The following is a 17096-nucleotide window of genomic DNA, read 5'->3' as shown; positions in this document are numbered from 1 at the left end:
TGTAACATCTTTTCCCAACTAAGGCAGAAGCAGAAATGTCTATTTCTTAGGCCAGATCTAAAATTCAAGTAAAAGAGTCTTTCTCTTCACCTCCCTTTACTCTAGGTACATCTTTTCTTTTTTTTCTTTAACTTTAAAAAAAAAACAAAACCTGAAAGTGAATAATTATATTTTAAATTGTGGTGATATGTACATAGCATAACATTCACCCTCTTAAAATTTTTTAAAACTGTTTATTGATTTGGCTATGCCAGGTCTTAGTTGCAGCATGTGGGATCTGCTTTCCCAACCAGAGATTGAACCTGGGCCCCCTGCATTGGAAGCACAGAGTCTTAGCCATTGGACCATGAGGGAAGTCTCTCTGAACAGTTTTTAAGTGTATCGTTTAGTAGCATGGAAACATTCACGTTGTTGAATGGCCACCATCACCACCCGTCCACAGAAGTCCTTGCATCTTGCAAAATGCAAACTGTTCCCGCTGTCCTCTCCCCCCAGCCCCTGGCAGCCACCCTTCCCCTTTCTGTCTCTATGAGTCTAACCACCCGAGGTACCTCGCACAGTATTTGTCTTTTTGTGACCGGACTGTTTCACTTAGCACAGTGTTTTCAAGGTTCATCCATGCTGTAACATGTGCCAGAATTTTCAGGCTTATATTCCATTGCATGTGTATATCACAGCGTTTCCCAGGTGGCTTGGTGGCAAAAGATTCTGCCTGCGAAGGCAGGAGTTGTATGAGACTCAGTTTTGATCTCTGGGTCAGGAAGATCCCCTGGAGGAGGAAGTGGCAACCCACTCCAGTACTCTTGCCTGGAGAATCCCATGGACAGAGGAGCCTGGTGGGCTACAGTCCAGAGGGTCACAAAGAGTCGGATGCGACTGAGTGACTGAGCAAGCAGGCATATATTTATCATATTTTGTTTATCTAGCCATCCTTGACGGACACTTGGATCGCTTCCACCTTTTGGTTTTTGTGAATAATGCTGCTATGAATGGTGGGTGTGCAGATATCTTTTAACACATGTAGGTCCTAATCTGAGAGACAGCTGTCTAGAAATAAAAATGAAATCACCACGGCTGTATTATAAGGTGATCTAACTCTTCAACTCTTCAGTACTCAGGATAAGTAGTGAAGGTAGATGGATTTAAGGATAGATTAGGTAATATTGTCACATCACAGGGGGTCCAGAATTCATTTTCATTTTTCATGCTATCTCCAACATGGCTCAAAGTAAGAAGTATCACATATACTACATATACTTCTTTTTTTTTTTTTTGGCAAAAGAATACAGTACGTGCTATTTTATTCCGTCATTAGATTTTCTTGTAGAGAAGTTACAGCCCAGCAGAATGGTAGTCTAACACAGACCAGGGATACATCTTCCGATTCCCTCAGTAGTAAGTGGAGTCCAGGGTTGAAACTGCAAACTGAAGTGTGCACGGGAAGCCTGTAGCCAAGGAGCTCCGTCCTGAGCCTGGAAGTGTGGCTTTCCAGTCTGCTGCCACACAGCTCATAGTTCTGGAGACTCAGACATACCACGAATCCGATTATGTCCCCTTGAAATGTAATAACCTCCTAAAGAAATGACCTGCCGTTATGCGGTTGGCTCTGGCTTTAAAGCACTTATAAGGCATTACAAATAAGTTCCATGTACTCTGAAGGAAGAAATTACTGGGAGACAGAGAAGAACTGGATTTGAGAATGGCTAAATTTAGGAAGAGCAACATCTGAAATAGTAAATTAGAACATTTAGTAAGGGGGAAAAGGTTATGAAATACTGTCTGTGTATCTTTGTTAGCTAAAAATTGAAGAGGCTACAGATGCTACAATAATAAACTGTAATAAAGTAACTAGAAATAACAAACAATGTTACTGGGGTAGTAATAAAGAGATTCAACTCAAACTCCATCTTCTTTCCTGAGTTCGCTGGTCTCAGGTCTGAGAAGCCCCTGTCCATCTGTTAGCGCTGCTCTTCAGCCCCCCAGAGCTGGTTACTTAGGGCTGCATTTGTCTCCCTACAGAATCTGAAATGCTCTGAAGGGGAAGACAGTCCTAGCCATCTCGTCTCCTCCAAAGAAAGTAAACTGAACTGCCAGAAGTGAGCCAAAGGAGCAGAGGGACTGTCTTATAAGACACCAGTATGATGGGTCAAAATAGGTGTTCACAGAGAAAACTGTAAGATGAATGGGGTCTGAGGACATAATGTGGAACCTGGTGACTGGTTGATAACACTGTTATTTGCTAAGAGAGTAGAACTTCACTCTACACACACACTCACAAAAGAGAAATATGTTAGGCGATGGATGTTCTTTAACTAGATGAGGGGAATGTATGTCAGCATGCAGTGTGTATATATATATATCAAATCACCATGTATTCCTTAAATTTCTTACAATTTTATTTCTCAATTACATGTCCATAAAACTGAAATTTGAAAAAAAAAATGTAAACGTTGAAAACACTTGAGGTCATTCACTGTGGTGTGTGTAGTAATATTATAATTACTGCTCATTACTCATACCACATAAGAAAGAATTAAAGTTGCTTATTAGAAAAAGGAAGGAGAGGAAAGAGAAAGGGAGGAAGGAAGATTGGCTTTTCTAAATTTGTGAAAAGTAATGTAATTTTCCCACATAGTAATTCAGGCATCAGTCATTCTTTGTCAGCTTCTGTTCTAGTCCCAGAATGTTCTGAAGTCTGAGACAAGTAGCAGGTGGCCTCCAGCGGTGGGGAGGGAAGGTTAGTGTGTACTGGGGACGGAGCCTCAGTTTGCAAGATGAAGGGCTCTGGAGATGTTTACACAATAGTGTGAGTGTACCTATTGCTGCTGAACTGTGCACTTAAAAAAATGGTTACCTGTTATGGTAAAATGGGAACTGTTGTGTGTATTTTGGGGCTTCCTGGGTGGCTCAACTGGTAAAGAATCCTCCTGCCATGCAGGAGACCTGGGTTCAACCCCTGGTCGGGGAAGATCCCCTGGAGGAGGGCATGGCAGCCCACTCCAGCATTCTTGCCTGGAGAATCCCCATGGACAGAGGAACCTGGCGGGCTGCAGTCCATGGGGTCACAAAGAGTCAGACACGACTGAGCGACTGAACACAGCACAGCACGTGTGTATTTTACCACAATTTAAAAAGGAAAGTTTCTTCTTCCTGTAATGAATACGAGAGGCAGAGTTTGGAGCAGATGGATGAGAGTATAAGAATGGTAGAAGAAAGGAGAAGCGCTTAGTTGGAGCTTTCACCAGCTTCCCTGAGCACGGAGACAGCGCTGCTGTTTCAGGGCTGCAGGGGGGCCTGAGCCCTGGCCCTGGCGGCCTGCGGGGAGGCTCTTCCGAGAGCTGCTGGGCCCCTGCCCTCGCATCTCGGCTCCCCTGTGCACCGGGGGGAGTGAACTCGCAGGCAGGCCCCTCGTGGGAACGGTCACGAGCTCTGTGCACGCCGAGGTCACGAGCTCTGTGCACGCCGAGGTCACGGGCGTGGCAGGCTGTGGTGTCCCAAGGAGTCGATAGGATTGACTGAACTGGTGGAGAGGGAGGGGTCGGGTCAGTCACCCTGTTCTTGGGCCGCTGGAGTGCACTCCTGGGGGTGACTCAGAGCACCAGCACCTCCTGCCCTACACTGCCGGGTATCTGAACCTCCGGCCAGCCTTTGGGGAAGTGAGATAAGCTAATTTACACGTGTCCTGATAACCCTCTTCAAAGGACTGTGTGATAACACCGCTTTGGGAGGCGTTCAGGTGATGCCCTCTGAGAGTAGGCTGCCCGCACTGGGCACAGCTGAGGAGGCCTGGAGAGAAGGGCGCTGTCCCCACAGCGTTCTCAGCCACCTCACTCTCCTGTGTTTTGCAGGAGGCCCTGGGTGCCAGTTTCCCTTTAAGGTGCTCTTTCCCCAAGGAGCCCCTCTAATGACGGACCAGGTTCTGAAGCTTCACTTCAGGCTGTGGAGACCGCTGCTGCCCCAGGCGTGGCCCCCGCGCTGTGCCCTCCTGGCTCAGAGCTCCGCTCCCGGAACCTGGGTGCTGTCGTCTGTCCCAGGCGAACAGCCCTGGGGTCACCGGGGCTTTGGCCGGGCCTGTGGACCACTCTCTGCAGACCTGCCCCCATTCCTGGAAAAGCATGTCAGTGTGAATACTGGGCTGGTGGGGACCTTCACTATTCTCTGTATTCCTGTATCCTCAGCAGAAGGGAAGGTCATAAGAACGGGGTGAATAGGAACCAGAGGGAGCCTGTTGCTTTGGGAAGGTATAAAATGACATCCCTAAGGCTCAGTTTCCTTGTCTGTGAAATAGGGACAATGACAGTGATTTCTCCACCTGCTTTTCCAACAGCAGCAGCAGGGGGTCTAGACTGAGCACACAGAGCCCTGAGGGCTGATGGGTGAAGAGGCTGAGGGTGGGGCTGGGCGAGGGTGCTGCCGCCAAGGTGAGATATAGCAGGAGGTGGTAGTTTAGTGAAAAAATATAAAAGAAGGTTTGTCCCCATTCTGGGTAGATATGAGTGCAGAAAAAGCTCTTCAGATCAGTGTGCATGTTCTTACATTTTAGTTGTGAATTCTATAACCACATCATTTTCTGTCTGAAATCCAGATTCCTCTTTTTGGTATAAGCTCTCCTCTTAGAGGATGTGAAGTGTGACTTTCTCTCCCGTCTCCTCTCCTCTCCCTTCACACTGAACTTGAACTGTAATCCCTGGGTAGGATTCCAATAAGGAGCCTGTCCTTTTAGCTTAGGAGTTTATTTTATGGCTGGCAGGTGATTGTGTTAAGATGAAATAAACCCCTCAGATAGTAAATAATGTGATTGTTTAAGATTAGTCTTCAAAAGCAGGCAACCATACTCTTGTAAAAATTTAACCTTCTAGCCAGGAAGTCCCATTAACTTTGGTTAACAATCTTGCTGCCTCTTATAAACTTAGAAGCAGGCCCAGAGATCAGGAATTTAATTTGAAACCTGATTCTTTTCTGTTCACAAATGAATCACGTACATTTGGAAAGAAAGAGCATTGTAGCAACATTCTTATTTAGCTAGTCTCCCTCCTCCGAAAAACAAATGGGGAAAATGGGAGAATTTTAAGGTTATCTTTCCTCCAGCTATTCTGGCCGGATGTTTACTTCCAAAGAAATGGCTTCTATGTTTAATAATACCCATCCCCTAAAAAGGGGCTTCCCTGATGGCTCAGACAGTAAAGAATCTGCCTGCAATGCAGAAGACACGAGTTCGATCCCGGGGTAGGGAAGATCCCTTGGAGGAGGGCATGGCAACCCACTCCAGTATTCTCGCCTGGAGAATCCTGTGGACAGAGGAGCCTGGTGGGCTACAGTCCATGGGGTCGCAGAGAGTTGGACACATCTGAGTGACTGACACTACTACTACCTTCTATAAAAGGTTCTAATTTGCAGTCTGATAAGCCCTCCCCAATTATTACAGTAGTTCTCCCGTATCTGCAGGGAATACTTTCCAAGACCCCGGTGGATGCTTGAAACCATGAACAGTACCAAACTCTATATATACAGATGGTCCCATGATGTTTTTGACTTAAGGTTTTTCAACCTTACAATGGTATGGAAGCAATAGACATTCAGTAGAAGCCATGCTTGGACTTTTGAGGTTTGCTCTTTCCGCACTGGCCGTCTGGGGTACAGTCCCGTCTTCCGATACTGGGCAGTGGGCTTGCGGCTGCTCCCGGCAGCCATGCCATCCTAAGAAGAAGAAGCCGACGCACTGACAGACGTTGTTTTCCACTTTCAGTACAGCGTTCCGTCAGTTTTACGGGAAGTGTTCCGCACTTTATTATAAAATAGTCTTTGTGTTAGCCGATTTTGCTCAACTGTAAGCTCCGGTACCCTTGCCTGGAAAATCCCACGGACGGAGGAGCCTGTAGGCTGCAGTCCATGGGGCTCAGTCGGACACGACTGAGCGACTTCACTTTCACTTTTCACTTTCATGCATTGGAGAAGGAAATGGCAACCCACTCCAGTGTTCTTGCCTGGAGAATCCCAGGGACGGGGGAGCCTGGTGGGCTGCCGTCTATGGGGTCGCACAGAATTGGACACGACTGAAGCAACTTAGCAGCAGCAGCAGCAGCAGGCTCAGGTAAAGGTTCTGAACACATTTAAAGCAGGCTGCGCTAAGCTGTGATGTCAGCCGTTTAGGAGTGTGAAGCACACTTTCAGTATTTTCAACTCATGACGAGTTTATCGGGACATAAGCTGCGGAAGGTCTGTACTGTGTTTTTCCCTGGACATACATAACTGTGATAAAGTTCAATATCAGTTAGGCACAGTAGGAGCTTAACAACAATATGGAATAGTAAAACAGAGCGGTTATGATGTTGCTGAACAAAGTTTATCTAAAAAAGACAGAAAATTTTATTTGTGCCAAATTGAGGACTATACCTCGGGAACAGCCTCCCAGAAAGCTCTGAGAACTGCTCCTCTCATTAGACATAAAAGCACAGTTGTATCAGTTTTTGAGACCGAGGGCTGTACATTCTACACAATCCAGATCTACCCATACAAAGCAAACAGTGGGTGATGGGTCATGGTGGCCCCTTACAAGATTAAGAAGGAAGGTTATCTCCTAAGGAGTTATCTCATGGATGCCAAGAGAATGTTGCCTTTTATGGGTGAGCAGGTATTTCTGCCGATGGGGAGTTTTGGTCGATGCGTAAGACAGATACACAATACACACTAGAGGAGAAAGAGGAGGCCAAAGAGCAGAGAAAAAAAATTGTTTACATTTTCCTTGATTTGCCTTAGAATATGAATTTTTATTTTATGAATAATAATGTACTGTAATAAAAGTTATGTGAATGTGGTCTCTCTCAAAATATCTGGCACAAATTTAATGCCTTTTCCAGCACAACAAAGCACTTATCCACTGTGGCCGTAACTTCTGCAATTTAAGGGACAACAGCAAAGCTGGGAGGAATTTCTTTTTCCTTCTTCACAATTTCACGGGTGGAAGATTCTTTCTGACCATAGATCTTAGCAACCTTAGCAAATGAGTTTTTTCTTTCCTTGTTAAGAACTTTCATCTTTTCACTTAGAGGAAGCTCTTTACAGCCTCTCTTTGGCATATCTGAGTTGCCAGTGTTACCACGCTTGTGCTTTGGGGCCATTACCAAGTAAAATAAGCAAGCATTGTGAACACAAGCGCTGTGGTACCATGCCGGTAACCCCATAACCCATAGCTACTGCGTGGCTAACGGGCAGGACACGCTGGACAGGGGTTGACTCACGTCCCTGTGGATGGAGCGGGATGGTGCGAGGATTCCAGAAATGCTCGCATGCCAAAAAAGAAAGCATCTTAGACTTGGTAAAATACAGCCTAGGAGTTTTCCCTTATAAATTCCCTTTTAAATTCTGAAAAATGTGTAGGACACTTTCTTACCTCCTCCTTTAAAAGGGCTACTGGATCTACTCTTTGAATGAAAATAAAATTTTTGTTTAGAAAAATACTAAGAATTTTATTACGTTTCTGAAAATAACAGTGTTGGTCTTTTAACATCCCTAAGTCAGGGTTGGAGCTCATGCCGCAATACCTTCAGAGTTCAAATCTCATATGATTCTTGCTATGCTAAGACAGCTGTTTCCAAATTGGGGCTTTTAAATGTGGGCTATGTTGTTCTAAGAGAAAATTGTAAAATTTAGAAAATGTTGATATAGTTTATTTAAGATTCAGTTCAGTTCAGTCGCTCAGTTGTGTCCGACTCTTTGCAACCCCATGAATCGCAGCACGCCAGGCCTCCCTGTCCATCACCAACTCCCAGAGTTCACTCAGACTCACGTCCATCGAGTCAGTGATGCCATCCAGCCATCTCGTCCTCTGTCGTCCCCTTCTCCTCCTGCCCCCAATCCCTCCCAGCATCAGAGATTATGCAATATGAAAATAGATCTATATGGGAATTCCCTGGTGGTCCAGTGGTTAGCTCAGTGCTTGCACTGCTTTGGGCCCAGATTCAATACCTGGTCAAGAAACTAAGGTCCCCAAGCCCTGCAGCTTGGCCAATATATATATGCATATTTATATGATTGTTTTATATACATATATATATATATGATTGTTACCATTAAGGAAATATTGTAGAAAGCTTGGGGAGATAATATTTTGAAGCTATATTAGGTATCAGTCTGCAGATTTACATACTGGAAATTATTCTCTTACTTTAATACATTCTCTTATATTAATACATTATGTTGTATTTTGATAGGTTTTAATTCTCTTCTCCAACTCTTTTAAGAAATCATTTTGTTTATTTAGGCTGTGCTGGGTCTTCGCTGCTGTGTGGACTCTTCTCTGGTTGCAGCACGGGGCTCCCCTCTAGTCGTGGCGTGCAGGCTTCTCATTGCGGTGGCCTCTCTTGCTGCGGAGCACGGGCTCCAGGGCGCTCAGGCTTCAGCAGCTGCAGTGCGGGGCTCGGTAGTTGTGGCTCCTGGGCTCTAGAGCACAGGCTCAGTAGTCTCCAGCTCTTCTCGTTCACACTTTAACAATCTTATGTGTCTTGTGTTTTTTTCCAGATTACTCTCTTGGATGCAAAACGGAGCATGAACATTGGGATATTTCTTAAGCAATTTAAGAAGTAAGATTTTTGCACACATTTGAAACTTTAGTCACACCTCTGCTGTCAGCATCAGACTCTGTGGGTGTGAGCTGAAACGCAGATTCTAATGAGGGAAAGGCACCCCTCATCCCTTCAAATTGTTTTAGGCACATGTCATGAAGGGTCCCCAGGTGTGTGTCACTGCTGCTGTTTTCCTCCATAAAAGCATAATCTAGTCACTTGGGGCTCAGGGAGAATTGCCTTGGGGCATCTCTTCAAGCCTGACATGTCAGGGAATCTATAAATTCACCTGAGGTGTTGCCCCGTTAGTGGAGGATGGACAAGTGAGTCAAAGAGTGGTTAAGTTCAGGTGTGCTAACGTGGAAAGGAGAGGGCTGTGGCTCCAGGAGGTTGACCGAACTGCTTTTCTTCTCCCAGAGAAGATGCTACTGTTAGCCTCTCCGGGATGCCCGAAGGTGGTTCCCCATGGAAGGGACCTCCGGCATGTCAGGACGCCCTGCGTGCCCTGGCAGGGGGCTGTTACGGTCACTGACACGAGACCACCTGTCAGACAGGGAGGGAGGCGGAGTGGGAAGGAGGGTGGAGGCGATCTGCTTTCATTTCCACTGGCTTGTGTTTCTCAGGCACTGCAGCAAATGTGAAATGGAATCTGATTGTTGTCTTTTCAAGGTCACCTCCGTCCATCGTGGAAGATATCCATCACGGAAAGAGTGAACACTATGGATCAGAGACGTTGCGAGAATTTCTTAAGCTTTTGCCAGAGTCAGAGGAGGTAAGGAATTTGGGGCATGAGTTTTTGATGCCAAGAGCGATAATAGAGGCGTCATCTTTTTTAGGATTTTTAGGAATGTCAGAACTCACATGGAACGGGCACTCTTTTACCCAGAGCCCGGGTTTTCTCTTGTAACAGTAAAATGTTACCCAGTAGAAGGAGTACAAGTTATGGAGTTAAAGAACCTGGGTTTAAATTGACATTCCTTCCCTTAATTGAGAAAGTGGGCAAGTTTCTTAAGTCCTGTGAACTTTAGTTTCCTCACCTGTAAAGTAAGGATAATGAGGCTTACCTCATTGAATCGTTGAGATGATTAAGCCCTCATTATGCAGCTAACGTGGTACTTGGCACAGGGGAGCTCAATAAACGTTAGTTCCCTTTTCTGTCAGCTAAGGTGATCTTTGCCTAGGGTGTACCTGGGGTTGTTTGATAATGCATTTTTGTTTTAAAAAAAGGAAAGACTGACCACTTCTGAATAAAGATGCTCTAAAAGCTAAGAGGTAGGTAAATTGTTAATAGATGTTGTATGTATTAACTGACTGAAGATGGAGATGGCTATGTTGACAATGTAGTACCGCAGTATAAATAAAGTTACTGATTTTGGAGGGACTGAATTAACTGAATCTTTGCATGATTAGGAGCTTGATAGGATAAAAAAAAGAGAAAGACAGTTTTGTAAAACCTTCCAAAATTGTGGTACTATTTCTGAATAAGTGACCCTTGAAAAAAATTCAGTAAAAGGCTAAATAAATACGTGTTATTTGAATAATACAAAGTCCTGTAAAGTAAAAAGTGTAAGTTACCCTCTTACATACGCTGCTGGTTCCTCCCTCCCCAATCTCTCTCCTTTTCCCAGACATAATTTATGGAACTTGATTTTAGCACCATTAGTAACCAAAAACAATGTATTTATGCTTTTTTCTTTTCCGTCAGTGCTAACTTCACAGTGCCAAGCTGAGGGTCTTAGTGGGCGACTGGGTCTTCAGGTATTCTGAGCTGCTCTCTTCACCTCAGGTTTCTGTTTGCAGATTAATTGTCATTTTCCAAAGCCAGGATTAGTTAACGGTGCTTGTTACTGTTAGGAAAGGGTCCTACAGAGTTGAGGGTGAAGTACATTAGATCGCAGTTCACCCTGGATCCTACCTACTGAACACTCCTTAATCTTTTTTTGTGAAGAAAGGCATTCCAAAATCTTTTTTTGTAATTGAACTATATTGATTTACAGTATTGTGTTTCAGGTGTACTCAAAATCTTTTATTAGGATGGATAGCTTTAATGAATTGAGTTTTTAAGAAGATTTGGTTGCTCTGGAAATCTTATTCCTGCTTGGGCATTTCTCATGCCTGCTCCTGAGCACTGCTCCCGTAGCTTCCTAACAGAGCTCTGAATTTCCAACTCAGTGGGAGTTAAGCGTGAGGGGAGGCTGCCAGCTTTATGCCACTGAAGAGGGAGGAGGTTAAATATGGTTTCCTTATTATCTTCCTTCCTGATTTAAAAATCAGAGGCAATTGAAAATTATGTTTAAAAAATCTTTAAATGCAAAGGCTGTGGAAGACTTAGGGATCTTCCAAAGAAGCAACTTAGCTGTCCAACCTCTCGTTTTCAAGAATCCTGTTTTTTTGTGTGTGGGAATAATTCAGAGGAAAGAGGCGATTAAGGACGAGGTGACCAAAACCCACCCCAGCGCTGCCCTGAGGATCCCCAGGCACTCTCATCCGCAGATGATCCGCTGACCCCAGAGACGAGACAGGGTCCCGCTGAGGCCTTGGGGTCCTGCAGGGCCTTCCGAGCCCGGGAACCCACCGTCCCCTCCCCCTGCAGGGTCCCCCTCGCTCTGTGTATCTGACAAGTTCGGTCACACTCTGCTCGTTTACATTCCCACCTCCTGGCCTTCGATGGGGCACGCCCTCCTCCGGGAGCTGAGCTTCCTGCGGCAGGAACGCCCTGACAGTCCCCAAGGCTGCCTGGCAGCCCGCCTTCAGCCCCTCCCTGGGGGCTGTGTGCCTCCCTGGGCAGGAGCCACCTCCCGACTGCTGCCCCTGCAGGGACAGGCTGGCTTTGCCGTGAGTGCTGGGCGGCTCTGGCCACCCCGGACCCCCACGCTGCGGGGGCGACCCTAGAGCCCTGGCTGGGGGGCGGAGGCTGGAGAAGAGGCCAAGGAGGAGGCAGGGCCCAGTGAAAGAGGCTGAGGAATGTGGCAGAAACACGCTAATAAATGCATCAGCAGGTGCACAACTGCGCCTTGCTCAGCCCGGGGGGTACGTCCCGTGCTCGTTTTTAGCACAGGGAGGGGCCGTGCACTGACTGCGTGCCCTGAGTTCCTGGCACAAGCCAGGGCCACAGGGAGCCCAGCTCTGGCACAGAGAGTCAGTAAATCATCCCCGTGGGGGCTGGGTGTGTTTTTTTCATCCGATCCGCATGGTGACATTGTAAGCTCTTCCTCGGGTAACAGACGAGACCCTGTCCCGTGCCATAGAACTGACGGGCCATGGAGGGCGGGGGGCTTGGCCTGACTCATCTGACCCCTGGGCCACCCTCACCACCTCCCTCTGTGGAAGGAAGGACAAGGGTTTCCCACCCCCTGCCTGCTCCAGGCCAGCCCCCAGGCCTGCGTCACCTCCGCTGTCACAGGGAACCGAGGCACCAGTGTGAGTGTCAGCGCGGTGACACCCTCAGCAGCAGCTGAGCTGGTGAAGGGGACCGGCGTGGCCGCCAGCTCACCCGGGTTCATGTGTTTCCTGCCCTTCACCACAAAGCTTTTTATCTGGCACATTTTGTTCGTCTTGCCTCAAACTCCTGTTTAAAACTTGTACAGGGAGATGGTGTACTTTGGCCACCTCATGCGAAGAGTTGACTCATTGGAAAAGACTCTGATGCTGGGAGGGATTGGGGGCAGGAGGAGAAGGGGACGACAGAGAATGAGATGGCTGGATGGCATCACTGCCTTGATGGACGTGAGTCTGAGTGAACTCCGGGAGTTGGTGATGGACAGGGAGGCCTGGCGTGCTGCGATTCATGGGGTGGCAAAGAATCGGATACGACTGAGCTACTGAACTGAACTGACTGAACTGAGAGGAAAATGGTGGTGGTTTAATTGCTAAGTCATGTCCATTTCCTGGCGACCCCGCCAGGCTCCTCTGTCCATGGCATTTCCCAGGCAAGACTGTAGTGGGTTGCCATTCCCTTCTCCAGGGGATCTTCCTGACCCAGGGGTCGAACCTGGGTCTCCTGCACTGCAGGTGGATTCTTTACCAACTGAGCTCCCAGGGAAGAGGGAGATGGTAGACCCAGAATGAAAGCATGTTCCCTGCCTGGGCCCCGAGATGGGGCTGGACAAGGAGCCGTGGGCCGTGCAGGAGCCGTGCCCTCTGTGGGTGCTGGTGCCCTTCCGCCGGCTCAGCATCAGGGACTTGGGGCTGGAGGTGGTGCTGCTGTCTGTAGCAGCAAGCTGCCTTGCCCCTCCTGATGTTTTTATCACCTCATTCTTACCTTGTTTGTTCACTCTGCTCCTGGGAGAGGAGGAAGCCCTGGGGTCTTCTGTTGGGTGGCTCTGCTATTTGGTGGGAAACCCTACCGTTTCACGGCCATGTGAGTGGACTTAGCCGGGATGAAGGAGGCCTGCTCTGTGGAATGCATGAGTCTTAAGGAGCAGGCTGTTTGTTGTTAGGGCAGAAACCAGGCACAGCCGGGTCATAATGAGAGTCCCTCGGCTCAGCCAAGAAAATGATGCCTAACAACGTTTGATAAATGCTTTTTGATGGTGATGAGAATACACAATAATTACAGGGTTTGTCCACCTCTCTTTTTTACCTCCCTCACTGTGAAGGCACAGTAATCCCTCTTAATGAACATAAATCTCATTTTGAAATGGAATTAAGAACTGTATACATGGCGTTTAAATCAAATACTATCTTTAGTATCACTATTTTCTTAAACTCCATAAACATTTTTCACTCATTATATAAGAGAAGGCAATTAATCATTGTTCATTTACAGTTCAGCACATGTTTAATAGAAATATCTACCAAGTGTACTTAGCATGACCTGTTCTTGTGCTTCAGACAGGAAGCCGTGCTGTGATTCTCAGAAGTCTTGCCCATGCTACATATGTGGTCTTATAAAAGACACAGACAGCCCCACTCTGCCCCTGCCCATATATGGTAAATCGTTAGACTCTACTTCAGGAGGGATCGGAATTCATCCTGTGGCTTTTTCAGTTCAGAAACTAGGCACTAGTTTGGGTTTAAGTAATGCAGAAGTTCCGTCTCTCCTTAAACTTAGTAAGGCTGAAAATGTAAAATTCACTTTGAGGCCCTAAAGGTAGGGGAAATAATGCGGTTCTATAAGTGGCTGTTTTTTTGCCCATCAGGAAGAAAATGTAGTCTTAAGGCCCAGACTTAATACTGGGGAGTCTGGGGTGTGCATTTGCACTGTTACATTTTTGTATTTCAGAAAAAATTGATGCAGATGTTTCAGTTTGGGGATCTTCACAAATACTCCCCCCTCCCTGTTTTTGAACGGTTAATTCCTATTTTTCAAGAGGTTTAAAAATTAGGTTATTATTATGGGCATGGAGGAGCCTGGTAGGCTGCAGTCCATGGGGTCACGAAGAGTCGTACACGACTGAGCGACTTCACTTTCACTTTTCACTTTCATGCACTAGAGAAGGAAATGGCAGCCCACTCCAGTGTTCTTGCCTGGAGAATCCCAGGGACGGCGGAGCCTGGTGGGCTGCCGTCTATGGGGTCGCACAGAGTCAGACACGACCAAATGACTTCACTTTCACTTTTCACTTTCACGCAGTGGAGAAGGAAATGGCAGCCCACTCCAGTGTTCTTGCCTGGAGAATCCCAGGGACGGGGGAGCCTGGTGGGCTGCCGTCTGTGGGGTCGCACAGAGTCAGACACGACCAAATGACTTCACTTTCACTTTTCACTTTCACGCAGTGGAGAAGGAAATGGCAGCCCACTCCAGTGTTCTTGCCTGGAGAATCCCAGGGACGGCGGAGCCTGGTGGGCTGCCGTCTATGGGGTCGCACAGAGTCAGACACGACCAAATGACTTCACTTTCACTTTTCACTTTCATGCATTGGAGAAGGAAATGGCAGCCCACTCCAGTGTTCTTGCCTGGAGAATCCCAGGGACGGTGGAGCCTGGTGGGCTGCCGTCTGTGGGGTCGCACAGAGTCAGACACGACTGAAGTGACTTAGCAGAGTGACTATATATATCGAGTCTCTTCTTTCTTTTTCCAGACAAGGGTCTCCCCTCCAGCTTATGACTTACTGAACATTCTCGCCCTGGGCCTGCTCCTCTTCCTGGCTCCCTTAGTAGCCCCCGAGGACTCACTCCAGTGGCTTCAGCTCTGCATTGTGTGGGGCTGTTTATACCCACATGAGTGACACAGCTCTCCTCTCCCTAACTTGCTTGTTTGGGTTTCTTTGAAACAACAAACTAGTCAATGACTTTCTTTTGTCTTTCCTTAGGTCTACATGTTTATTAATTTGAATTTAGCTCTGAAATCCTTATTTTCTGGAAGGAATTCTAAGGTGGGATTTAAAATGATGCTGTATTTCAATCATTGGTCCTTTTTCCTTGACCCCCCCCTTTTCCATTTGTCTTTCAGATAAAGAAACTAAAGACGTTCAGTGGAGACGTGGCCAAGCTGTCCCTGGCAGACTCCTTCCTGCACTGCTTAATCCAGGTGCCAAAGTAAGGACCACCCATCTCTGCTCTTGGCAGTGCACGGTTCTAGGTCAACAGCCTCACACACTACAACTCTGCTTTTTGTTTTTCAGCTATTCCCTGCGGATTGAAGCCATGGTGCTAAAGAAGGAATTTTTGCCTTCTTGTTCTTCTCTATACACAGATATGACGATTCTAAGGAAGGCTACAAAAGGTGAGTAAATACATGATGCTTTGTGTAATTTGTTTTTATTAATTTTTGTAGCAGCCTATTTTTTAAAAACTGTTCAGATGAAAAGTTGTAGATATGGGAAGTTCCATTTCTGATACACTCTCAAAAGGGAAATGATGTGTTACCAAGGATGGTATTTAAGGTTTAGCTCCATTTACTCCCCCCGTTAATTAATTTAATTAATTGACCAGTCAGTCAATTAATTAGCATATTATCCTCCAATAAAAGAAAGTTATTTCATCTCAGAAAGGGAACGTATTAGTTGCTCAGTCGTCTCCGCCTCTTTTGCGACCCCATGGACTGTAGTCCACCAGGCTCCTCTGTCCATGGGATTCTCCAGGCAAAAATATTGGAGTGGGTGGCCATTCCCTTCTCCAGGGGATCTTCTGGGCCCAGGGATTGAAACCAGGTCTCCTGCACTGCAGGCAAATTCTTTACCATCTGAGCCACCAGGGAAGCCTGTCTTTCAAGTTTAGGAGTAAGCCTGTTGCTTGCAGCGTGCTCTTGTTCCTCACCTAGATTAGCTTTCTCAACATGTGTGTGTGTGTGTGTGTGGGGGGGGTATGTTTCGTGGGTGGTGTGTGTGCTGTATGTTGTGTGTGGTGTGTTTAGTGTGTGTGGTGTGTGTGTAGAGTATGTGTGTGCTGCGTGTTCTCTGTGTGGTGTGTGTGTATCCTGTGTATACTGTGCATGCGTTGTGTGTGTCATATGTGTGTATGGTGGCATGTGCTCACAGCCTGGGCCCCGCCCGCTCGTGCCCCCCACGCTCTGGCCTCTGTCGGCGGCTCTGACCCTGCGCCCTGCTCTCTGGGAAGCTGGCCTCCTTCCCTCCTGACCCCTCCCCAGCGGCGTCCCCCGCACCCCCAGGTGCCCCCCAGACGCTCACGTCTGAGAGGAGCGAGCCGGCCATTTCCGGTCCTTTGAACAGCGTGCTGACTTTCGCTTGCTGCTATGGACAGCCTCCTCGGGCCGCTCTGATGTCTTGCTCTGCAGAGTTGGGAGCTTGCTTTCCTGCACGCAGGCCAGTGAGAGCGCTGGCCATAGCAGCCTCCTTGCATCTCTGAGGCAGCGTCTCTGGCGCTCCCTAGACTCCTGTTTTCCTTTGTCACCTGGGGTCCCTGACCTCATTTCCTCCTGGTCCCTTTCTGGATCTCTAGTTACTGTGGTACACTGCTTATTCCTATTTGTTTTCCCTGCTTAGTGACTCTGGCTTGTGTTGACATTAAGTCGCAGTTTCTTCAGCTCATTATATTTTCTTCATTTAGAGAAGAGACTAAAAATTAAGGGCATTTTCTTCTTTCAATAGGGAGCCCTTTTAAAATTTCTTCCTGTACTAAGGCTAAAGCAGCAGCTTTGAAAGGATTGTTTCCTCTGTTCAAATAGAGATGGAAGAATGTGTTTTCATATTAAGCGATGCAAATTTGTGGGCACCGTGGAAATGTTTTTTATCTGGTTACCCTTTAAAACCTGGCCTTCTTAGATAACACAGTATAGGCAGTGATCCAAGTGCAACTTTTTGAAAGTGATACCAGACATAATGGAGAATGTTACCAATATCATAGGTGACATTTTATTACCTATATGTACTGTAATTTTAGTAATTAAATTATCTCTTTATCTTTTTAAATACATTAACAAATTTTAATATTGTTTGTCTTGGTGGATAATACAAAAGATTGATGTTTAAAGAACTAGCTTACCAGTATGACAATGATTGAGTTCCTTTTGAAACCTTTAAGCCAATCCAAATAAAATGTTTAGTTTTGAATAAAATGGAAAGATTCTCTGGGTACCTGCCTGTAAGAGTTGGAGCTTTGCAAGTTATTTACATATCATGCCAGCCTGTTTAT

At 46.6% G+C, this 17096-nt stretch overlaps 1 protein-coding gene across 2 annotated transcripts in view; it reads left to right on the top strand.

Annotated features, from left to right (window-relative positions):
* Window positions 1–17096, top strand: part of FHDC1 (FH2 domain containing 1) — a 41019-nt gene that overhangs the window by 8311 nt on the left and 15612 nt on the right. For both annotated transcript variants that reach the window (XM_061383953.1, XM_061383954.1), the window contains exons 3-6: window positions 8518–8579; window positions 9231–9333; window positions 14956–15041; window positions 15128–15228. In XM_061383953.1, the coding sequence (XP_061239937.1) occupies window positions 8518–8579; window positions 9231–9333; window positions 14956–15041; window positions 15128–15228 (352 nt within the window). The remainder of the gene's footprint in view (window positions 1–8517; window positions 8580–9230; window positions 9334–14955; window positions 15042–15127; window positions 15229–17096) is intronic.

The sequence above is a fragment of the Bos javanicus genome, chromosome 17, assembly GCF_032452875.1.
Source record: "Bos javanicus breed banteng chromosome 17, ARS-OSU_banteng_1.0, whole genome shotgun sequence".
NCBI classification, from domain to species: Eukaryota; Metazoa; Chordata; class Mammalia; order Artiodactyla; family Bovidae; genus Bos; species Bos javanicus.
Note: the sequence above shows the minus strand (reverse complement) of the source record. Positions and strands in the feature narration are given on the sequence as shown.